Here is a 25,029-nt window from a genome sequence, read left to right as displayed (position 1 = left end):
AGTCCAGTTCAAGGATTGATGAACAGACGTACCAGGACCATTCTACCGACTACTCAGAGGCTGCTCAAACCTGAAATACAGGAAAAGGTAGATGAGTTGAGAGCAGCGAGAGACAGACAAGCAGACTACTACAACAGAGGATCTCAAGATCTGATTCCCCTGAAAGCTGGCGATCCAGTTCGAGTGAAGCTGACCAATGATCGACATCAGCCCTGGAGGTAAGCTGTGGTTGTAGGCCATGTTGCGCAACCCAGATCTTATGAAGTCAGAACCGAGGACGGCGTCATCTATCGACGGAATCGGCGCCATCTGAGGAAGACCAACGAGCCATTTCATCGCGCTGATGTTGACCTGGTGACATCACCTGAACCGGAGCGAGACAATCGACCTATGAGCCGACCACCGGTCCCTAGGGAGCTTCAAACCCTGGTTGACCGGGTGACGACGCATAAACCGGGGCAAGACAATCGACCTATGAGCCGACCACCGGTCCCTAGGGAGCATCAAACCCTGGTTGACCGGGATGACCGGGTGACGACGCCTAAACCGGGGCAAGACAATCGACCTATGAGCCGACCACCGGTCCCCAGGGAGCATCAAACTCTGACACCAAGATCTGGTAGATGCGTTCGGAAACCACGATATCTGCAGGATTATGTGCCCAAATAAGGATAGGGCCTGTACATGTAGTTGAGTATAGATGTAAAGGCTATTAGGTTATGTTTAAAAGTTAATATTATATTTTCGGTTATAGTTGATATGCATAGTTTTATGTAGAAGTAGTGGTAATGGCCATTTTAAAACTAAATAAATAAATAAAAACAAATGAATAAATAAAAAGGGGAAAGGGAATGAGGAACCAGACATGTGTTGTTCAAAGTTTAGATAATTCAGAGCACTGAACTGTCGCAGATCCAAGGGAGAATTTGGAAGCTACCATGGAAATGGATTGTCAAAGGCATGTTGGAAAATGGACTTGTTGGAGACATGTTGGACTCAGTGAAATAAGATGCCATGGAAGAATTTAATTTATGGGTATACATGTAAAGTTCCTGTACATATCTGTTTTGTAAATAAAGGGGGATGTTATGGGAATAGTCTCTGTGTGGAAAGCCTCTGTTAATTAGTTGTGTAGCTGTAATGGAGTAGTTTACAGAAAGGAAACACAATGACAAAACACCAGTTCTCCGACCAGTCTGACTGTCTTCCACTACATTTTATCTCTGTTTGCTCTGTTGTTACCTTCTCCCAGCCAACAATGATCGATTCTACATTGTCCTTGACCCATATCCCCTTTGTCCTGGTTTCACACCTCCCACTTCCTTATCCATGACCCTCAGGCTGAAGAATGGTCTCAACCACGAAACGTCACCCAGTCCTTCTTCCCACAGAGACGCTGCCTGTCCCCCCGCTGAGTTGCTCCAGCATGTTGTGTTTGTCTTCGGGTTTAAAGCAGCATCTGCAGTTCCTTCTGCACGTTTTGTGACTGTCTTCGGGTTTAAAGCAGCATCTGCAGTTCCTTCTGCACGTTTTGTGACTGTCTTCGGGTTGCTTGCCGAACCGCCCCCCTCGAGACAGACGTTGCAACCGCCGCGCGCTCCCGCTCCCGCTCCCCCCCCCCCCCCCCCCCCCCGTCGACAGACGTTGCGGCCGCCGCGCACTCCCACTCCCGCCCTCGTCGACAGACGTTGCGGCCGCCGCGCGCTCCCGCGGCACCGGTTTGAATCGGCACACGTGACCGCAGCCGTTACGCGGCCGCCGCCGCTCTTACCACGCATGCGCGTGCCCGCCCTCCCTCCCTCCCTCCTTTACCTTCCCCCAATGGGGGGGGAGGGAGGAGAGAGGGTCGCAGCTGCCGCTTGGCCAAAAAGAGGAGGAGAGTCTCTGTCCCAAGCTCTGAGTTACTCCAGCATTTTGGTGACTCCCTTCCGTGTAAACCAGCGTCTGCACTTCCTTCCTGCACCTTTTCGTCTGCTTGTTGCTTCGTCTGTGCCGTCTCCACCACCACCACCGTCTCCAACCATGGATTACTTGGTCACTCTCCATAAGCGGCGTCTCGACGAGGAACCGGACAGCTGGGGGCAACCGGACAAGGTCAAGCTTTACCGCTTAAAAATCATGTTTGCGACGTTTATTTATAAACTCTGGTTATTACTGACTTCGACGGTGATGAACTTGGAGCGACCGATGCTGGAGAGTGGACCAGGGACCTGCTTCGGTTGACCTGCCAACCGATATGTAGCTTTATGATGAAGTTTAGTTTAGTTTATGTGCCGCGGAACAGCAGTGAAAAGCTTTTTCGCTTCGAAAGAGCACTTAAGGTTAAGTCATACCGACGGTGAGATCCTGCACATTCAGAGAAAGTTAAATGTTTGTTTTTACATTCATTGCTTATCGTAAAACACGGATGTTGGCTCGGAGTCGGAGTGCTCTGACTTTGCCGTATCATGAAAGTGGTATTTTAAGTGTGCATTTTTGGATTTATGACGTGGGGCAAAACACTCCTTGCAGGATGTCAACTGGGTGGGAAAAGTTGACCAAGGGCACGAACTAAACTGTGCACCTCCTACGTGGTGCAATAGACTTTGTCCAAATTATTTAGTAAAAGGTTAAAAGACCGCACATACATGAGTGGAAAGATGTGTTTCTTTTTATTTCTCGGCCATTACAATCACCCAGTGCGAGGGGAAAGCTGGAGAAACGTGATGACCTTGCATGTGAACTGTAGAGGAAACAGTGACCTTGTGGAACCACGGTGGTGCGGGTAGTGAGGGAAAATCCACAGGTTTATGTGCAACTCTTGTTAATGTACACAAGAACATGTGGAGAGGGTGGTTACAGTTATCCAAATAAGAATACAACATTGAAAAAAGTAGAAGCAAAAGTTGATATTAAATGATATGATGCTGCTGGCAGAAGAGTCTTGGCTTGGAGCAAAATAGAGATTGTAGAATTTTTGGGAGCTGAATGAGTTCATTACGAGTTATTTAACTGAATGTTATTTGGCAGTCCTCAGTCTAGAATTGTGTAGAATTCAAAAGCCTATTAATGCAGTAGTTATTGGTTAATTGTTATTTTTCCGATATAATGGTTGCAGTTTATATTCTGGAAGCATGGCTAAATGAACAAGAGAGAACAGTGACGATGGACACAAAAAGCTGGAGTAACTCGGCATCTCTGGAGGAAAGGAATAGGTAACGTTTTGGGTCGAGACCCTGCTTCAGACTGAGTGAATGAAAGATGCAAAATTGCAATGGTGATCAAGGAAAGTTTGGAGCCCACGATGGTCTGTTGTTGGCTGTGGGGTAGGTGATAACGTGTTAAACAGACAGTGTAAGTCAACTGGATGACAGTGAAACTAGTATGACGGCTAGGGTGGGGGAAAGACAGAGAGAGGGGATGCGAGGGTTAAACACATGGCTGTGTTAGTGAGTCTGGGTTAAAACGTGGCTGGAGAGCAGGAGGAATCACAGGCAATCAATCTCTTGCTGCACCCTGCTTGCTGGACTTCATGGTCACTAAGTGCTGCTCATTTTAAAAAGTTGTTGCTTCAAAAGGCATTCTTTACTTTTAATAATCCAATGGCAGTTGGAAAGAAATAGTGAAAACAGGGTTTTCTGTAATTTGCCAAAAAGTGTTGGATGATGGTAAAAAGCGGATTTGGAGTTCCCTTATCTTAAAGTATATCATTTGAATTCAGACTGAAGAAACGTCACCTGTCTGTTCCCTGCAAAGCTGCTGATTGGTCTGTTGAGTTCCTCCAGCAACATAGTATTTTGCTCAAATTCCTGCATCTAGTTCCTTGTGTCTACAGAATATCTCTGATCTTTTTGTGGAAGTTGACATGACTGTGTGCATTATTTTAAAACTATCCTCTGATATATGACATGCTATGACAGTTGATTTTCTCACTTGAAAAATGGCACGCAAAAAAAAATTCATGGTGCTTTAGTGCTTTCCTGCTTTTTCGCAAATCAATAAGGATGGCATGGGCAGATTGCAAAATTAGCTTCGCTCAAAACCACTAGACGTAAAGTTACATTAGGATGAGGTTGAGCAGTGAATCGTCATTGTGTTCTTGCATTCCCTTTCCCTGTTGTCAGTGTTTCCTCCTCGATCTGCTGCAGAATATGGGCCTTACATTTGTTGAAGTTTAGTCTTAAACATTAGATGTTGTGGCTTTGGACCAAAAGAGACATTCTGCAGAATTTCAGAGCCTTTCTGATCTCCATCGGAATGTGCAAAAAGGCTTGTAGATGTGACGTATGTTTTCAAAGCTGCTTATAGAGCATCACTTGCACTATTTGTGCTTTTGTTTCCTTATTTGATAGCATTGTTGATGGGAGTTTTAAATTAAGTTCTGGAACTCATCATAGAATTCACAATCCATTGTGAAAGTGCCAACTTAATTTGAGATGAGATGCCGAAACTTGTGATTATGTTTCCGACTATTTAAACTTCCTTATGCTGTACAATAGTATAACTTTTCATTCATAACTTGAAAACTTCCCCGCTGTCATTAGTACTACTTCAAATGAAGTTCAATTTTTTGAACTAAAGTTTCAGTTTTTTGCTGGAGAACTGAAATTAGCTTTGTGATAATAATATAGTTTGCCCCATAAGATGTGCAGGAAAGAACTGCAGATGCTGGCTTAAATCGAAGGTAGACAAAATGCTGGAGTAACTCAGCGGATCAGGCAGCATCTCTGGAGCGAAGGAATGGGTTGGATAGAAGGAATGGGTGACGTTTCGGGTTGAGACCCTTCTTCAGACTGATGTCAGGCCCTGACAGTATCTGCCACAACTCTTCCCGACGGGCCGCAGCTCGATGCCTCCCGGATTGCCGCTTAGAAGCCCGGGTCGGGGCCTCGCGGGTAGAAGCCCGGGTCGGGGCCTCGCGGGTAGAAGCCCCAGTTGGGCGAAGCGGTCGACGGAGCCCGTGGCCGGGGTCGTCACCATGGAGACGTGAAGTGGGTCGTCGACAGCGACGAGGCCTCGGCAGCGGCAGAGGTGAAGCCTCGCAACGATGGCACCTCGGCGGTGGTGACACCACGCGTGTCGACCTGTGGTCGACGGTCAATGAGAGCGTGGAGGACCGCCTTGAGGGGGGGATGGGGAAGAACAATGGAGGACTCGGCATGGGGGGACAACCGTGAGGGAGGAGGGGGGAAAATAATGGAGGACCCGGCATGGGGGGGACATCGTGAGGGAGGAGGGGGAGGAAAATGGTGGGGGGGAGACAAAGGACAATGGAGGACCCAGTGTGGGGGGACCGCCGTGAGGGGGGGAGAATAATGGAGGAGCTGGCGTGGGCGAATTGTTGGGGGGGGACAACAAAAGGAGGAGCTGGCGTGCTTTGTAACTTTGTCAACGCAGTAGGTGGCTGCTATTTGTATATATTGTGTATGCAAGCAAAGAATCTCACTGTGCCTAGTCACATGTGACAAAGTATTCCTATTCCTAAACTGTCAATATAGTTGTAAAAAAATATTAATTGAATTTCTTTAGCTCCTCCGTGTTTTCAGAATTATCTCAGTTTCAGCAATCAAGTTTTAAGCATTGCGTTGACCTCAGCATTATTTGCGCAAAGATATGTGGATGGTAATACATGAAAGTTGAGTTGTAATGTAACTAGAAATAATTTAAATAATTAAAATGTTATTAATGAAGATACTTAAAGTTACATCATTGAAGCACTAAGATTTTTTGAAGGATTAATCTCACTTTAACTATTTTCTTTTTATACACTGTTGTATGGTTTTACCACCTCAGCCCAGAGAGCATTTATTCATCATAGCTCTGCGTTATACTAAACTGCAGGGTGTATTTGTGTGCTGGCCCCTCTCCCACTATTTTGTTCATGCCATCTGCGGGATCTGACAATTCCAGAATTACTACCTCCTTTTGATCTTATTCTCCAATCAGGAGCTCATGTTTGAAAAAAGATGTGGATTGAATGAAAAAAGATGTTCCACTGGAGAAGCTAGGGTGTATTAGATTGGTAAGGACAAGAAATCACTTGAGAGGGAATATTTTTAAAACAAAAATACTATATTCGGGAAATTTAAATATTAACAATCTGGAGAGGTATGACAGCAGCTGGATTATATACAATCAGGCATTGTGTATTTTTAAGGTGCAGATTGACAGATTCTTGATTAGTACGGGTGTCAGGGGTTATGGAGAGAAGGTGGGAGAATGGGGTTGAGAGGAAAAGATGGATCAGCCATGATTGAATGGTGGAGTAACTATGGGCCAAATGGCCTAATTCTGCTCCTATAACTTATGAATTTGTGAACAATCAAACATTGAAAAAGCCTCTCATACATGTATAGCTAAATTCCATTTAAAGATTGGATTAAAGAATCGACAACGTGAATATCTCAGCAACCACCTGTTACTTCACTGCCTTTAGACCGATAACAACACTAAAGGAAGCATCAAGTCCACACCAGCTGTATGAAAGAAATTTAACAAATCATACTCGGCCCCATCCCTATAGCCCTACAAACATTTTCCTAGCTCGCTTTTGAACGATACAATTGTATCTGCCTGCATACTCTATTCAGTGTTACAACTACAGAGAAAGTGCAGATGGAAAAAAAGTGCAAGGGTCACAAAAAGGTAGATTGGGAACTATATCCTTTGCTTATGTGAGGTCTGTACAATAATCTTAACAGCAGGGAAGAAACTGTTCTTGAATCTGATGGTATGTTCTTTCTAGCTTTTGCATCTTCTGCCTGAACATAGTGGGGAGAAGAGAAAATTCCCCTTTGTGTGAGTGGTGCTGGATTTTGTTGTCTGCCTTCCCAAGCAGAGTGAAGGGTAGATGAGGCTGATTTATGTGGTGGACTAGGCTATGCTGGCAACTTTCTCAAATTTCTTGCGCTCTTCAGCAGAGCAGTTGTCAAACCAGGTAGTGATGCATCCAAATAGTATGCTTCCTATGGTGCATCTGTGGAAATGGTATGCTAAACTTCCTTCGTCTTCTCAGGAAGTAAATGTCTTCAAAGGTCAAGAGTGTTCAATTGTCATATGTACGGACAATGAAACGCTAAAATTCGTACATTCAACAACACAGTAATCGTGCAAACACAATACCTACAGAAATGTTTTAATAAACAAAAATTAAATAACCACAATGCCACTGCAAAAACAAAATCTTGTCCATTCAAGAGTCCATATCTTGAACAACGGATACGGTAGATGAGGTGGAGGAGGTGCAACTGAACCTCTACCTAACCTGAAAGGACTGTTGGGGTCCCTGTACAAAGTCGAGGGAGGAGATATAGCAGTCTTCTGCAGTTGCAAAGGAGAGGGTGGTTTGGGTGGGAAGGGATGAGTTAACCAGGGAGTTGCGGAAGGAATGGGCTCTGCAGAAGGCGGAAAGGGGTGGCCATAGGAAAATGTGGCTAGTGGTGGGATCCCGTTGGAGGTGGTGGGAATTGTGGAGGATTGTGTGTTGTATGCGACAGCTGATGGGGTGGAAGGTAATGACTAGGGGGACTCTGTCTCTGTTGCTTCATTTTCTTGTGATTGAGACTGAGATCAAGAAAGGGGAGGGAGGTGTCGGAGATGGTTCAAGTAAATTTGAGTGCAGGATGAAAATTGGTGAGTCGATGAAGTCCATGAGTTCAGCATGGGTGCAGGAGGTAGCACCGATGCAGTCATCAATGTAACGGAGAACAAGTTCGGGGATAGGGCCAGCGTTGCCTGTAACAGGGATTGTTCAACTTACCCTACAACCCACTGACTCCCTCAACTATCTTGACTACACTTCTTCCCACCCTGCTTCCTGCAAAGACTGCCGTACTCCTAATTCCTCTGTCTACGCCGTATCTGTATCCAGCATGAGATGTTCCATACTAGAACTTCCGGTATGTCCTCATTCTTTAGGGAATGGCGGTTCCCCTCTCCCATTATAGATGAGGTCCTCACTCGTGCTCCTCGGTGCTCCGCCCATGCTTCCCCTCTGCCTAGTCGCAACAGAGACAGAATCCTTACCTAGTCCTTGCCTTCCACCCCATCAGCCATCACATACAACGCATAATCCTCTGAAATTTCTACCACCTCCAACGGGATCCCACCACTGGCCACATTTTCCCATCTCCACCCCTTTCCACCTTTTGCGGAGAAATTTCCCTCTGCAACTCCCTGGTTAACTCATCCCTTCCCACCCAAACCACCCCCTCCCCAGGTACCTTGTTACACTTGTCGCTTTACCTCCTCCCTCAACTCTGTCCAGGGACCCCGACAGTCCTTTCAGGTGAAGCAGAGGTTCACTTGCACCTCCAACCTCACTACTGTATCCGTTGTTCAAGGTGTGGACTCTTGTACATCGGCGAGGCCAAACGCAGACTGGGCGATCGTTTCACGAAACACCTTCGCTCAGCCCGCGTGAACCGACCTGATCTTCCTGGTTGCTGGACACTTTAATTCTCCTTCCCATTCCAACACATAAGAGTGAGGCTAAACGTAAATTGGAGGTACAGCATCTCATATTTCGCTTGGACAGCTTACAGCCCAGTGGTATGAATATTGATTTCTCTTACTTCATGTGGCCCCAGCATTCCCTCTCTCTCTATCCCTCCCCCACTCAAGTCACACTAGCTTCTCATTTTCACCCTACAAACAGCTTACAATGGCCTGTTTCCTTTATCATCATTACTTTCATTCATTGTTCTTTATCTCTCCACATCACCGTCTATATCTCTCGTTTCCCCTATCCCTAACCAGTCTGAAGAAGGGTCTCGACCCAAAACGTCACCCATTCCTTCTCTCCAGAGATGCTGCCTGACCCGTTGAGTTAATCCAGCCTTTTGTGTCTATCTTTGATGTAATCTTTGATATTGGCTGCTTTTGTAAGGCAGCTCCTTCTACAGCTCCCTTTGGAGCGGAGATAGTATCTGAGATGTATCAGGCAGTGTCTAGTATTCCCTGTAATCACCTTCAATTCTGGGTGTTTCGGTTGTTGAAGCAGGCCATGGTGAAATCAGTTCTCTACCATACACCTGTAGAGGTTCAAAAGAGTATTTGTCAACATACTGAATCTCCCCTATCCTCTGAGGTAATATGTTGATATGCTTTCTTGACTGTCACTGATGTGGTTGGACCAAGGCAATTGTTGGTGATATTTACGCCAAGGAACTCGAAGCTCTCGACGTTCACTATTTCAGCACTATTGATACAGACTGGTGCATATACTCCACTCCACTTTCTGTATTCAATGGTTAGATCCTTTGCTTTGCTGATGTTGAGGGAGGGGTTGTTGGCTTGAGGCATGTTGCTAAGTTCTTTATCTCTTTCAGTCTTTCATTGTTCCACATCCTGCCCACCTACTTGTAAAGAAACTTAGTGCAGAATTTGGCTATACAGTTGTGAGTATAATACAATATAGGAAGTATATTAAGGGGCTGAGAATGAATCCTTGTGGGGCACCAGTGTTATGGAGGATGTTTTGTCATCTATCCTTGCTGATTGTGGTCTATGAGTCCAGATGTTGAGGATCCAGTTGTAGAGAGGGGTGCTGAATACTGTGCCCAGTAGTTTGGAGATATGTATGATTGGAATTATGGTCTTGAAGGTTGATCAATAATCAATTCATAAGAGTCTGACATTAACCAAATAGAACATGGAAGAGTACAGCTCAAGAACAGGCCCTCGTCCCACAATGTCAGTGCTGAACATGTTGCCAAGTTAAATAATCTCTACATTTCAGGGATAAGTGTAGTGCTGGAAGATGGCATCTGTGTGAGTAGGTGAATTACAATAGATCAAGGCTTCCAGCGAGTCTGAAATTGAAAGATGGTGCGATGACCAGCTTTGCGAGACACTTCATAATGGTGGATTCAGAGCCACTGGATAGTATCCATTAAGGCATGCTACCTTTTCTTTGGTACTGGGTCTTAAAGCAGGTGCAGCGAATGCAGCGCCGGAGACTCGGGTTCGATCCTGACTACGGGTGCTGCACTGTAAGGAGTTTGTACGTTCTCCCCGTGACCTGCGTGGGTTTTCTCCGAGATCTTCGGTTTCCTCCCACACTCCAAAGACGTACAGGTATGTAGGTTAATTGGCTGGGTAAATGTAAAAATTGTCCCTAGTGGGTGTAGGATAGTGTTAATGTACGGGGATCGCTGGGCGGCACGGACTTGGAGGGCCGAAAAGGCCTGTTTCCGGCTGTATATATATGATATGATATGATATGGTAAGGAGAGGTTAAAGATTAGCATATTGAAAAGCATTGAACCTCTCACAAATCCTAAGGAATTTTACTGTGCACTTTCAATTTGAAATTTAAAAAAAATTGGCTTCTAAAATGTCTTCACTTAATCAATTTCTACCTCTGCTGCAATTCCTTTCCTAATCTTCAAGTCTTGATGTCACATCTTGTCAAATGCCTTTTGAAACTACATTTATGCCGCGTCATCCACGATTCAGTCATTGACCCCTTCTGTTATTTTGTCAAAAAAAAACTTTAAGGTGCATACTGTCTTTAACAAATCTATGCCTGTGTTCTTTACTCAACCCACACTTTGCCAAATAAATACAAAATTTGTCTTTAATTATTAGTTCTCAAGCTTTCTCAAGTTTTTTCTTTGATCTGTAGGTTATTAGATTTATGCCTGGATCTTAATTAGAACAAGTGTTAATATTTTCCATTTCTTTGTCCTCAGAGTTTATAAATAGTGGAGGAGTATAACAAGAATCTACAATTCATTCCATGGTTTCCTTCAGCAACCTAGAATGCATTTGATGTGGATAAAGTATCTTTCTAGTACCTCTTCGTTTGAATGTTTTTAACTCATCCAGTATCTCAATCACATCTCCTTTTGAAGAGTCTAGCAGCATTTCACATGTTAAGGAGCTGATTTCATTTATATCCTAAGTTTCCAATTGGCCTCACTTGCCTTTACCCTGTTTGCAGGCCTATAAAATATCTTTGGATTTCCTTTTTTCCTTTCTGCCAAATGTATTTCATGTTCTTTCCTTGCTTATTCCTTCCTTTACTTTTACTTCCTCTGTGAACTTCCTGTAATCAGTCTGATTCTCACCTGGCAAGTCTGTTATATCATATGCTTTATTCTTTTTCTGTTCTGTTTTGCTGTGCTTTTGGATTTCTGGCTTTAATTTCCTTGGCCTATTCCCTCATGGGAATAAACCAAGACTGTAGTTAAAATATGTCAAATTTAAAGACTTCCCATTATTAAATGACTGTTTTGCCTGCCAAGCTTTGAATCAAGTTTATTGGTATCAGATCTGTACTCATCCATTTGAAAATGGCCCTTTTACACGTTGCTTTTTTTCCCATCTTGGCATGGTCTATTTCCCTTTTCCAGATATTCCAAATCTTAAATTATAATAATTATATCCTTTATATTCCCAAATGATATTCTGTTACTTGCTCTACTTGGCTTGACTCTTTTTCCATTTATTTTCATTCATCTTAAAGGGAACGGTAAATCATTTATTCTTAAAATAATGACGTTCACTTAAACCGAATCATTACAATTTACAGGCAAACTGATAGGCTTCTGTACTATATACCAATCTGGCTATAGATTGTAGGTATTCAAAATTTATGAACTTGATTTATGATCATGCGATCAGTTTAGAGACGCAGCATGGAAGCAGGCCCTTCGGCCTACCGAAGCCATGCTGACCATTAATCACCCATTCACCCTAGTTCTATGTTATACTGTTTTCTAATCCACTCCCTACACGCCAGAGGCAATTTAGAGGCCAATTAGCCTACAGCCCTGCACGGGCAAAGCAAAACGGGGAGAGGAGAGGAGTGTGGCAGAGATTGCAAACAGGCGGGGTGCCAGCTGTCTGAGTTTACCTGCAGATCTTTCTTGAATTTGAGAAGCAGAAATGACAAGTTAGAATTGCTCAAGACCTCTGGAGTGCATAGCCAGTAGTTTTCCATGTCATGGGATTGACAGTGTGGTTAAGCGTTGATTCTGGACCTTCTGGTTGGTGAAGGTGGGTGGCAAGGCCTGTCAGGGCGACAGTGGCAGCGGGTGCCTCCGCGGCAGCAAGAGACTCAGCAGTGGCAACATAGCCTTTGGTGGCGGTGGGGCCTCACGGTCGATGAGCGTGAGGGGGGAGCTGAAGACAATGGGGACCCTTTGTGGGGGGGGGGGGGGAACGCTGTGAAGAACAATGAGGATCCGACGTGGGGGGGCGGCCGTGAGGGACGGTGGGAGAACAAAAGGGGACCCGGGGAGGGGGGGGCACTCTAGTTTAGAATGGCTGTGTATGTTTGTTCGTTCCCGTGAAGGTGCTGTGCACACGGCAACCAGCCAACAGTCACTTGTCTTTTTCTTTTTGTTTTCACTTTTAATTTCAATTTTTGTGCACCTTGTGTGTTGTGACTGTCAGCAGACCAATTTCCCTCTGGGGACAAATAAAATTTCTCATATCGTATTTGGGATGTGGGAGGAAACCAACGTGGTCACAGGGAGAACATGCAAACTCCGCACAGGCAGCATTCGAGGTCCTGGTCAAACCCGAGTCTCTGGCACTGAGAGGCAGCAGCTCTACCAGCTACGCCATTATGCCATCTGGTTATATTCAGAGGTATATGATACTGTAATTGAGTTATAATTTGTAAAGCAGCTGCTATAATATTTATAATGTTTCTGAAATATATATTTTTTCCATTAGAGAAAAAAGAACTTTAATCAGATTTGATCCAAGTTGTTATTCCAGGTTAATAATTCTGGGCAGAATTCACTGAGAATATCTGATAAACTAATGAGTAAAAAGTCCACCTTGCCTACAGACACCATCAAGTGCCCTCTTGTGGTAGCTTACAGACCTTATCCTCTAAGACCTGCTCTTGTTAGGTATCCTGTGTATAATGTTTGTTCAGCTGTTGTGATTTCCAATTAAAGATCCAGAAGGCTAACTTAACCAATTATTGAATCTTTAAACACTTGACCCAAAAGTATTTTGAAAATAGATAAAATGCTGAATGTGAATCTCAAATGTGAACTTGTATACCGTCATACAGTGACCTTATTTTAAGTAGCTGGGGAAAACTGTTTTGTGCATTAGACTTGCGGTATGCAATATCTCATTGACTCCGGCGCTGAGTTATTGGTCATTCCTCCTAGTTCCCAAGAGCGCTTTTACCCTAACCCTGGATGTGTTCTCACCGCTGCAAACATTTCTAGCATACAGACATTTGGTCAGAAATCAGTTACGCTCAGCTTCGGTCTGCAGAAAATGTTTCGCTGGATTTTCACAGTCGCCGACGCATCAAAACCCATTATCGGAGTGGATTTTCTTTCACACTTTCCTTTGCTGGTGGATTTTAAAAATCGCCGCTTAAGTGATTACTGCACCCGAGCACAGGTGAACTGCATCTGCCGTCCGGCAATGACTATCTCTCTCCTTACCAGCCTCCAACCCAAAACAAACCATCTCAGGAGTTACTTAAACAATTTCCATGACTAATAACTCCATCTTACCGACACAACAATATCAAACACACTGTCACGCATCATATTCAGACCCGCGGCCCACCAGTTTCGGCAAGAGCGCGCAGGTTACCTGTAGATCGCCCCAAAGTTACCAAGACCGAATTTGACTATATGTTGGAGCTGGGGATCATCTACAGATCTAAGACCACTTCACATGGTCCAGAACAAGTCTCCCGGAGATTGGCGACCCTTGTGGTGTCTACTGTTCACAACAATGCCACTATTCCAGATCGATACAGTATCCCACATTTGCAGGCTTTTCTCTGCAAGCCTACAGGGTAAGCGGGTGTTCGCAAGCATCGATCTCGTGCACGCGTACTATCAAATTCCAGTTGAGCCTGCCGATATTCCCAAGTTAGCCGTGGTCACTCTGTTCGGGAAGTTCGAATTTCTACGGATGCCGTTTGGTTTACGGAACGCAGCACAATTGTTCCAGCATTTCATGGACCATGTACTCTCCAGCCTCGATTTTGTCTACGCATACGTGAACGACGTGTTGGTAGCGAGCTCCAGTGAAGATGAACACAAGAAACACCTCGGATTCATGTTCCAGCGTCTCGACGAATATGGTATTGTCATTAACATGAACAAATGCATGTATGGCACTTTCCTCGGTCGTCGTGTGATGGAGAACAGCATCCTGCCTGGCGAATCAAAGATGCAGGAAATCCTAAACTACCCAGTGCCAAATTTGTTAAACCAATTATGGCGATTTTTGGGGAATGATGAATTTCTACCGCCGCTTAGTACCGAACGCCGCAGGTTCCCTATTACCCTTGACCAACTTACTCAAAGGTTCGGACAAATCGTCTTCAAAGAAACCGTTGTGTTTACCTGAAGATGCAGTGCAAGCCTTCAACACCGCGAAGAGGACTCTCGCCGACGCAACTAGTCTGGTCCATCAGAGGCCCAATGCCGTATTTTCACTCGCCACTGATGCCTCCGTCAACGCCATGAGAGCTGTCATGAGTCAATGGCAGGTGGGAGCCTCTGGCATTCTTTTCGACAAAATTGTCACCCACTTAGATGAGGTACAGTATGTTCGGGCGAGAACCTTTGGCTATATACCTCGCTGTCAAGCATTACTGCCATCTATTGGAAGGCCATCCCTTCACTATACAGATCACCAACCACTCACATATGCTACTCATACTAGTGTGGGGAGATATTCACCACGGGAAATCGTCACTTGGACTTCGTTCTGCAACTCTCCAGTGACATCAGGCACATTCAAGAGTCCAGTTGCCGACGCTCGATCAAGACTGGAGGTGGATGCTCTGAATGCGGCCACGCTCATCGATTTGTATGCCATGGCTCACGAGCAGCATACTGATCCCGATCTTATCCATTACCACCGGATGCATACAGCCCTAAAATTGGAAGATGTACCTATCAGCGCCACGAGTGAAACCATCATATGTGACACTTTCACTGGCAAACCAAGGCCGTTTGTGCCTAGGACGATGCGTCGAGAAGCTTTCAGCGCGCTGCACAACTTATCACATCCAGTAAAGAAGGCTGCGATAAAACTAATGTCCGAACCTTTCATCTGGCCTTTCATCAAGGATTATGGGCGAAGACTTGTCTACCGTGTCAACAATCCAAGATCTCCAGGCACACTAGGACCCCTTTCAGTGAGTTTCCTGTACCGAACACTCGTTTCGAGCATGTGCACCTGGACTTGGTCAGCCCACTCCCACTGTCAAGAAACTACATATCTGTTCACTTGTGAAGACCGGTTCACAAGATGGCAAGATGCTATCCCAGTCATCAACATTTCAGCGGAAATAATAGCCCGCGCTATTGTTGTCCGATGGATTTTGGTCTTTGGGGTCCCAAGTACAATCACAACTGACCGATGGCCTCACTTTGAGTCTGCTGTTTCAAACACTAACCGACCTCTTGGGTACGAACCGGATTCGAACCACTGCGAACGGCCAGATTGAACGGTTCCATTGCCAGTTGAAAGCCGCTCTGGTGGCTGGAGGAGACGCGTTTAACTGGAATGAACAGTTGCCTGTGCTTCTGCTTGGCATTCGTATGGCGGTGAAAGCAGACCTAGGAAGTTCGGCGGAAATGGTTTACGGCACAACTCAAGCTGCCCAGCGAATTTGTCGAACCGATCCCCGCAGACATCCTATGATCCAAGCAGGTATGTCGATCGATTACGGCGAACTATGCAGCTACTCAAGCCAAAACCGACACGGCAATGGTCGACGTGTCGGCTGACCTCCAACGCTGCACACGTGTTTTGGTCTGACACAATGCCGTCCGGGTCTCTTCAGCAAGCATACGATGGCCCTTACCATGTCATCCAACGCTGACCCAAAGGTTTTGTGATCTATCGGAATGGAAAAACTGACACCGTATCTGTTGACCAGTTAAAGCCAGCATACGTCGAGAACCAAACTACTACCTCACCCACCGAATCGGCGAAGTCACAAGACCCCAACACTTCCTGTCAAAGACCTCCCATGCTGCAGTACCAAACAAGATCAGGCCGTAAAATCAACCCGCCAGACTGGTACGGGGCAGGACAAAGCCAGGCAGTTGCCAACTTGTATGACTCGGTAGTTGAGGGGGGAGCTCTGGCGCCTTCATGCCCTCTTTATGTAGATAAGAGGCTTCTGAAATAAACGTAATGCAAGGTGTCTGGCTCGGCTAAGTGTCGTTTGGTCTTTGCTGCATACAGCCTGTCGCCGCTGGCGACTCACCAGCAGCCTCGCGAGAAGGTCCAGCCACAAGGGCTCAATCACAACTCCAAGGTCAGACGCACTAATTGGTCTTATCTGCACATGGGTTATGATTGGTGAGAATGTAGATAAGAGGTTTCTGGAATAAACGTAATGCAAAGTGTCTGGCTTGGGTAAGTGTCGTTTGTTCTTTGCTTTCTGTCGTGGGATTCGGTAGATCCTACAAGTGCAATCAAGCCATGAACAAGTACAACCAAGGCCACATTTAGAGATATGGTCAGTATTTAACAAGATATCCTTGTAAAACTGGTTAATTGGATGGGTGGGTACGTGGTTTGCACCAAAACATTTTTGCCGGCTGCTAGAAAGTACCACTGGCTGGGATTTGCACAAAGAAAGGTAGCTTTGCTTCTGGAGCCGATCATCCCAATTCTAAGAAATCCCTTTGCTGCTCCTCAATGGTGAATTCTTGGCTCTCCCATCTTTGCCCAACTTGCCTCTCCCAATATGAACTCCCCGAGTCTGGTGTCGAAGTACAACCAGTTGAAGTACAACTAGTCGAAGTACAACCAGTTGCCCAACAAATGAACCAAATTGGCATTCTTATTGGAAATCCCAAATTCACTGTCAGTTATATGGGGCCAATGATGCAAAACAAAATCAAAATCTTTACCTCAAAATCTACCAATTTCTCTGATATTGTTATACATCAAAGAGATTCTGAGAAGGGTAGAGAGTTGGGTGGAATAATCATGAGGATGTCATGAACAATAGTTAATTCCAAATCATATGTTATACTTATTTTCGATGTGGTGCTGTAATTTAACATTGAATTCCCTAATTTCAGGTCACTCTGTGGTCTGCTTCCACATGCACTTGCCTGTCCATCTAGTTCCTCCTCCCTCTGTTCACCTCTCCCATCCCTACCACCACCTCCCATCTGGTTCCATTTGTTCATCATCTCCCCATCTGGTACTACCCGTCATCTGCTGACATCTGTCCCACTCTCCTGCATACTGCAATAGACTGCAACCTTTACCCTTCCCCCTCAAACCTGAGGCAGATTTTTGAGATGTGAACTTACTCTTTTTGCTTCCACAGATGCTGCTTGACATGCTAGGTTCTTCCAGACCTTTCATCTTCTGTTGCTATTCGAAGTCCTGTATTTTTTTAAATGTGGAATAAAAGTTAAGATGTGAGATGCAGACATAAGTATCTCTTCTGTTCCTCTCTAGTGCCACACCCCCTGCAGTGTTTGAATAGTATTTAATGGCACAAATTTGACATAATTGTCAGAACGCCATATTTCAAATTTTCAAAAGCTTGTGGGTATTAAGTTGGTGAACTCGGCACTATCATTGCAAAGGGCTTTTCATAGAGTCGGATTGGATGAAAGCAATTTGGATCCCCTCATTTACATGCTCTATAAGCATGTCTCCAGGCGGAGAGTGTTACTTTTGGATTAAAACTTGATATTTGTGTTTGCCTTATCAATGTGCTTAGAAAACGGTAATTCTAGAAGATCTCACTTTTGCATTCCTTGTGATAAGGAATAATAACCCGTATAATATATTTTAATTTCAGAAGCGGCCATGCCAAGGATTGGATGGCGGTTTTGAGAATGAGAATAACATCTACAGCCAACTAAATGGGAGCTCCATAGAACTGCAGAAGCATGATCAACCTGCTGGAACAATATGCAGGGTTTCTGCACAGCCTAGTATAGACCAGTTATCTTTCATGGTAATACATTTTTTTTGTCCTCTTGTAGTTGATGTTTGTACAAAGATTGCTATTGTAAGATACATGTTTTTTTAAATTTATACATTGAGTTGCTCTTTTTAATTTAATACTATCTAACTTTGAGTTTTTAAATAGCACCATGGATAAATACTGACTACCAATAATCAATGATCATTTCAGATCATTTTAACAATAATTCACATGAGTGAATATTCACAATTTTGTGAATTCAAGAGTTGCCAGTAAGGTTTAAGTAAAGATGGATGAACACACAAAGTATGCTTTGTACAAATTGTTTTTTGTTGTTGGAGTAATACATTTTATTTATCCAAAATGAAAACACCAGAGTGTTTTGTGTTTATGTATAATATTTGAATGAGGTTGCAGTTCTCATTAGCATGTGAGCAAATTGAGATGTAGCTTGTGTTTTTTATATGGTGCGTATATAACTGTTTCAAATTACCACTCTCAGCATTACTCCCTTATTAAAATGTGAAAAGTTGGAATTAAGGATAATATTTTCATAGCAGATCATGGAGCGCTTGTAGTTAAAACATTATGGTCATTGACATAAAATATTTAGGATGGTGTTTTCAGGAATGAGAATAAAGTCTCTCTTACCCAACTAAACTGGAGCTACATAGATTATCGGAATCTACAGAAGCTCAAACTACGGGAATAATTTGCAAGATTTTTGCAATGCTGAGTGCAGCTAAATTATCTTTTTTTTTATCTCAGTTGGTTTATGTGGAGATTGATATTTGTAAGATGGTATTTTTGTAAGTTATGTATTGAAATATATCAAATCATTAATAATGGAAAAATGATACATGGCTTGTGGTGGTATCTTGGATATTCTGTCCCTTGCTTTTATTCATTTTATTTAATCTCTACCTGAACATTAGCCATATGTTTGCTGTGTCAGCTGTTGGTTCTACATGTTTCCAACGTTTATGTAGGGTCACACAGCATAGATATATGGTCTTTCGGCCCACTATCTGCATGGTGGCCATCAGATGTTATCCATGCTAACCCCATTTTCTCTCACTTGGCTTTGCGTGTTCATTTGGATAGTACCCAAACGTTATGAGAATACCTACTTTCACTATCCATTTATGTAATTAAATTGAGGGTTATTATTCTGGACTAAAAGGTATATTTTCCCATTCCCATTTTTAAAAAGAAGGTATTGTGGTTACTTTATTTTTGCTCTTTGGATTATCCATCTGAAATTGAGCCTGGTTGATTTTCATTTTCAATGATATTGTCAGGTTATCCTTGAAGATAAAAATCACCCACATTGTAAATGTGTGTGGTTTTCCCAGTCAAGTGACAAGTGACTTGCCTAGACTTTCATTTGAACAATTGATTCTTCCCATAGTGAAATGCGCCAATCATTTTGTGGCATTCTAACTGGGCATGACCTGGCATGTAACCGTGGTGCCATAACCATTTCAATGTCAGTTGTGCACTGATCATTCTCCATCTCTCTGCAGCATTCCTAATTGAGCATTGTACAGATACAAATCGGCATTGTTTGTGCCGGATCAGAAATTCTGCAAGGCATTTGCCTTCCCATTTCATCCTTTGGGTTCTGCCATGTCAACCCACTGATCTTGATAATCTGAGTTCTTTACCTTCAGCCTGAATAACATGCGTATACTGGATGAGTACAACAGATTTATTCCACAGTGGGGTTCTTCCCGTGAGGATCTCCAGATACAATGCTAGTGTCTGAAAAGATCTCAACTGGGGAGAGAGAAAGCAAAACTTTTCCACGATTGTTTACTTTTTATACAGAAAGGAAAAGGGTGTGACAGAAAAGAAATCAATGACCAATTACAATTCTAATACAATTCCCATGGTTACAGAGAAAACAAAACCATTAATACAGGTCGCATGCTTAAAAACCAAACCATTAATATAGGTCACATGCTTTCGGGGAAACGCATCAATTTACCTAGAGTGGATTCAAAACTTTTCCTACTTTCACACGCACCCATATAAGGAGTTGTTTTTGAGAAATAAACTTTTTATCTACTATATTCGAGCAATCTCGCAGCTGCACGACCTTGCTTCTAACTGTTTTAGTGCACAAGCTAACACTATCAGACAAGGGAGTAATTTAAGAACAAAGAACCCCTTACTCCTCTGTCTACTCCCTATCATTCCTAGAGGGACAAACACATTCCATTCCCAATGATAACATTTCTGCCACAAGCATCCATCTCACTGCTTTCTACTGAAAATAAGCATTCATTTTATATTAGCTAAAACAACAAAATAAACCATCTTCAACCATCTACAACAAAATATCAATATCTCTACTTGACTATATCAGCTAATAGCATAGATTCTCAATCTCTCTCCCATCCTTATGAGCCTGTCTCCACATACCTCCCCTGCTCAAACATCATTATGAAAATTCAAGTACAACTGAAATTTGTGACGAACTTGCAATGGTGCCACTAGATTTTCTAATATTGTAATTTTTTACTGTTATTGATTTATGAGCTTTTTCAGAAGTAGAATCATGCTTTGTTTAAGACAAAGTACTAAAATAGCACAATGATTGATGTGCTGTTGTCTATTTTCAGTGATGCAGTATTTATACAAAATATATAAAGAAATCTCTTAAATATTTTTTATGCTGTACATGTCCAATGCAGTCCTCCAATCATTCCATTCAAGAAATCTCCCAAGGTTCATCGATAATAATACAGTAAATTTTTACAGCAACATTTTCTTTCCCTAGATACAACGAGGCACATTAAAGCCATGCCCACGATGTTTGGCAGGTGGATCTGTAAGTATTTTAATTTCACAAGGATTATTGAACCCAAATTTGTTGCCCTTACAAATGGTGAATATGACACACGGAGGTTGAACTGATTTATTCACAAAATGCTGGAGTAACTCAGCAGGTTAGGCAGCATCTCAGGAGAGAAGGAATGGGTAATGTTTCGGGTCGAGACCCTTCTTCAGACTGATGATCAAATTAATAAAAGAAAAAATATTTTATGAAAATGTAATAAAATATCATTGAAGCCCTCAGTTTTGAGAGACGTGTAAAACTTTTGGGATATTTGGTCCAGGTTAACCCACAGTGCTGTGAACTAACTGCAGCTAAAGTTGTTCATCCATCCATTTAAGCCTTTAACAAGGTCTTGGCACTATTTAGTCTTACAATGGCTATCCTTCGAGCTTGAATTTATTGGATTATTTGATTACAATTAGGGCTGTATCCTATTCAGCTTCTCTATGAAGTAAAACAATTATTTTTGGCCGTTTTCTGTAAGGGAGGAGAAAATCCCCTCAGGAAAAGCGAGAGATGCATGAAATGGCTTGGGCGCGTGCACGTGCACGAAAACAAACACACTGTCATGGATTAATATTACATCCAATGGAGCAATTCCTTGGTGCTGAATTGACATGTGAAAAAAAATTAATGGCTCATGTTTTTGAACTGCGTGTTGTAATTGTGATCTTCAGCCTTGTTGCTATTACTAAGTCTAGAATAGTTTCACACTGTTTCAGGAAGTCTTTCTTGAAGGCATGTGCCGCTACGAGTTTCATAGATAGAGCAGTACAGCACAGGAACTGCCCCTTCGGCCCACAATGTTTGTGCTGGACACGATGCCAAGTTAAACTGATCTCATCTACCTGTACATGATCCATATTCCTCTTTTCCCTGCACTTCCATGTGCCTATGTAAAAGCCTCTTAAAAACCATTATATCTGCCTTTACCACCCCCACCAGCAATGTGTTCCAGGCCCCCATTACTCTACAAGTGAGAAAAAACTTGCCCTGCACATCTCCATCCAATGTTTCCCTTCACACCTTATAGCTGTGCCCTCTAGTATTGGACATTTCCATGCTGGGGGGGGTTCTGATTGTCTAACCTATCTATGCCTCTCACAATGTTATATACTTCAACCAAGTCACCCCTCAACTTCTGATGTTCCAAATTCTCCAAATGTGTCCAAACCAAAATCCTATAGAGCTCCATCACTACTTCCTGACTCATATATTCAATGCCCCAAGCAATGAATGCAAACATACCATATGCCTTCTTTACCACTCTATCTACTTGTGCTGTCAACTTTGGGGAGCTGTAAACTTGGACTCCAAGATCCCTCTGCACATCGATGTTGTTGAGAATCTTGCCTTTAACTGTATACTCTCCTCTTACATTCAGCTTCCCAAAGTGCAACACCTCACGCATGCTCGGGTAATACTTCATGTGTCTTTTCTCCGCCTATTTCTGCAGCTGATCTATATTCCACTGTATCTTCTGATAGCTTTCATCACTGTCTGCAACTCCTCCGATTTTGGTGTCATCAGAAAATTTGCTCATCAACCCATCTCCATTTTTGTTTAGGTTATTTGTGTATATGATAAACAGTAGAGTTCTCATCATAGATCCCTGCGGAACTCCACATGCCACAGAAGTCCAGCCAGAATTTCTACCTTCCACCACAACTCTTTCTATGAATATGCCAGTTCTGAAACCATTAAAATTTTGATGCGGCTTTGAATCTGATGATTTTGTTGATGGTGCAGCTGGTGTTCCTGAGTTTGTGAGGAAAATTGCCACAATTATCTAACATATTTTGCGGGAGGTATATTTCTGGGCAACTGGTTTGAATGGGCCGCTAATGTTTTTTCTAATTCATAGTTGTCAAAAGGACAAAGGAAAATAATGAGTGAGGCAGCAAAATCATTTTCAAATATAGTCAATCCTCAAGAAGATAAAGTTCAAATATGTAAAGAAAGCAGAGGAAAAGACGCATAAGATTGGTTATGCTCAGATGTTGTTTGCTATTCCTAGAAAACATGACTGTCATTAGCTCATGGCTGGCATTTCTACTGGCCTTTGAGAAACTGCCACATTTTCTTTGGGCAATTTTATCATTTTTCAACTTCTAGTATATAAGGTATATTTTCCATGTGTAATGTAATCTAAATGATAAGCATACTTTGTCTGTTAATGTTTGAAAACTATTCTAAAATAAATTAATAGTGAATGTGTTTCTTTTTCAGGGTCATATTAATCATATCATAACTGGCTAAGAAAAGGAATGAGGGGAGTTTTTCAGACTATTCTTCGATCAAACAAGATCATCCCTACTGCCATTAGAAAGATCTGACACAAGATGTCATTCTACAAGAGATGACAAAGTTACTTAAGTGATATTTCAAGTTACTAATTTCAAGCCTGGCCAAGATTCACCCAGCGGAAAATTGCTGATGTTATTGTTCAAACTCTTGAATAATTATATTGTACTCGGTATTTCCTTGCATGGACACAATAGACCCATTTGGCCCTCCCTGCTCCATGATCCCATGAACATGGAAAAGAATGTATTTTCCAATTAGAGGAAGTAGTTGGCTTGCAGGGAATCTTTCACCAATAGATGCCTAAAATAATAATTTTGTATTCTAATTAAATAATGAACATTATTGAGCATTTTCTATTGCCATATAGAATTGATGACACTTAATGCATATTGGTTTTCTAAATTGATTTAGAATGTATGTAGCAGATTATTGCTTGAAATTCTGAAAGAGTAAGAAATGTTTTGTGCACTTTATTCCAAAACAGTAAATTGGCTGGATTTTTGCCCATATTTTTCAAATTGTATATGATGGTTAATGATTTGCAGTAGTTCATTTGCAAATTATGTATTCACTTTTTTTCCCTCCTTTCTTTTAATTCCTCTTGTTATAAAGCTGGCTAATGGTTTATCTAGTTGAGTATTAGTAACTCTGCAAGTGACATCATTCTTTATGAGCTAAGCTGGTGAGCTTCAGCTAGTAGATTACACATTGTAGTAAACCTCATCATGTCCACAGTTGGGCACTTTTCAGGATCGTACTCAACAGCAAAAGTGCTTTCCTGTCAATTGATGGTTGACATGTTAACACCATGTGAATTATTAATGTGAGCCTTCGCAAAAGAATAATTATTGTCCTCGATGTCTGTGATTGCAGTGACTTGACCCTTTTTAAAAAACATTAAGGATCCAACAACATCATCAACAGATCTATGTTCCTTAATAACCGACCAATCACACTGCAGCGGCTTGTTACATCAAAAGATCGGCGATGCGTTTATGTCTTTTGCTGCCATCAATTATGCCACCTTCACTGTCAGATATCGACCTGATATTCTCGCCAGGGACTCATTTGCCATGCTTCATCCCCGACAGGGTCTTGCTATTGTCGGTCTTGCCATGGCCAAAATTACATGTGCTGCAGCTATGTACCAAGGGGATGACCTCCGAGAGGGCACTTTATTATGTGGAGCATATCACTGGGGAAAATTGTGGAGTAAACCACTTTGTTCTCTCCCATGCCTTTTGTTGTTGGACCAGAGAGGATGAATGAATCGTTTTCAGGACTCTTGAGTTGCTGCGGTACACAGCCGAACCTTTGGCCAATTTGTTGAGTTCAAATGTTTCAATGGGGTGGTGTGATGCCAGCTGGGAGGAGGAAAGTCATCCTTTTTCAGAGAAGGAATTAACGTGAATTTAATTTTTTATTTTTAAACAAAATAATTTATACGTTGGCGCAGCGATAGAGTTGCTGTCTTTCAGCGGCAGAGACCCGGGTTCGATTCTGACCACGGGTGCTGTCTGTATGGAGTTTGTACATTCTCCCTGTGACCGCATGGGTTTTTTTCCCACACTCCAAAGATGTCCAGGTTTGTAAAATTGTAAATTGTCCTTGGTGTATAGGATTGTGCTGGGGATCGCTGGTCGGCGTGGGCTGAAGGGCCTGTTCCCATGCTATATATATAATCTATTTGACAGAAAGGTGGGGCTTAAAAAATCGCCTACTACGTTTGACTTTTTTTAAACTCGGAAGGAAATTGTATCCTCGGTACTCTTAAAGACATTTAACAATTTCCTTCACTTCTGTTCAAATGAATTAATTGTCCATTTCGAAACCTCAATCCAAACAAATTTGCAAGAATTGAGGCTTTGATATATCCAAGAACCTAAAAAGAATTGCAATGGGAAGATTATATTTTTACTGGGAATTAAGTCTGTACATTTTTATCCACTTATTTAATGGATATTCAATTGATTTTGGGGCTCTT

At 42.8% G+C, this 25,029-nt stretch overlaps 1 protein-coding gene across 1 annotated transcript; it reads left to right on the top strand.

Moving 5' to 3' along the window:
• Positions 1 to 1,817: 1,817 nt before the first annotated feature.
• On the top strand, positions 1,818 to 25,029 carry LOC144600965 (uncharacterized). Its single transcript, XM_078412870.1, has 4 exons — positions 1,818 to 2,094; positions 17,765 to 17,923; positions 20,679 to 20,729; positions 22,968 to 25,029. The coding sequence occupies exons 1-4, from the start codon at positions 1,822 to 1,824 to the stop codon at positions 22,995 to 22,997; spliced, it is 513 nt and encodes a 170-aa protein (XP_078268996.1). The 5' UTR covers positions 1,818 to 1,821; the 3' UTR covers positions 22,998 to 25,029.

The sequence above is a fragment of the Rhinoraja longicauda genome, chromosome 16 (genome assembly GCF_053455715.1).
Source record: "Rhinoraja longicauda isolate Sanriku21f chromosome 16, sRhiLon1.1, whole genome shotgun sequence".
Lineage (NCBI taxonomy): Eukaryota > Metazoa > Chordata > Chondrichthyes > Rajiformes > Arhynchobatidae > Rhinoraja > Rhinoraja longicauda.
This window is presented reverse-complemented; position numbering and strand designations above follow the sequence as displayed.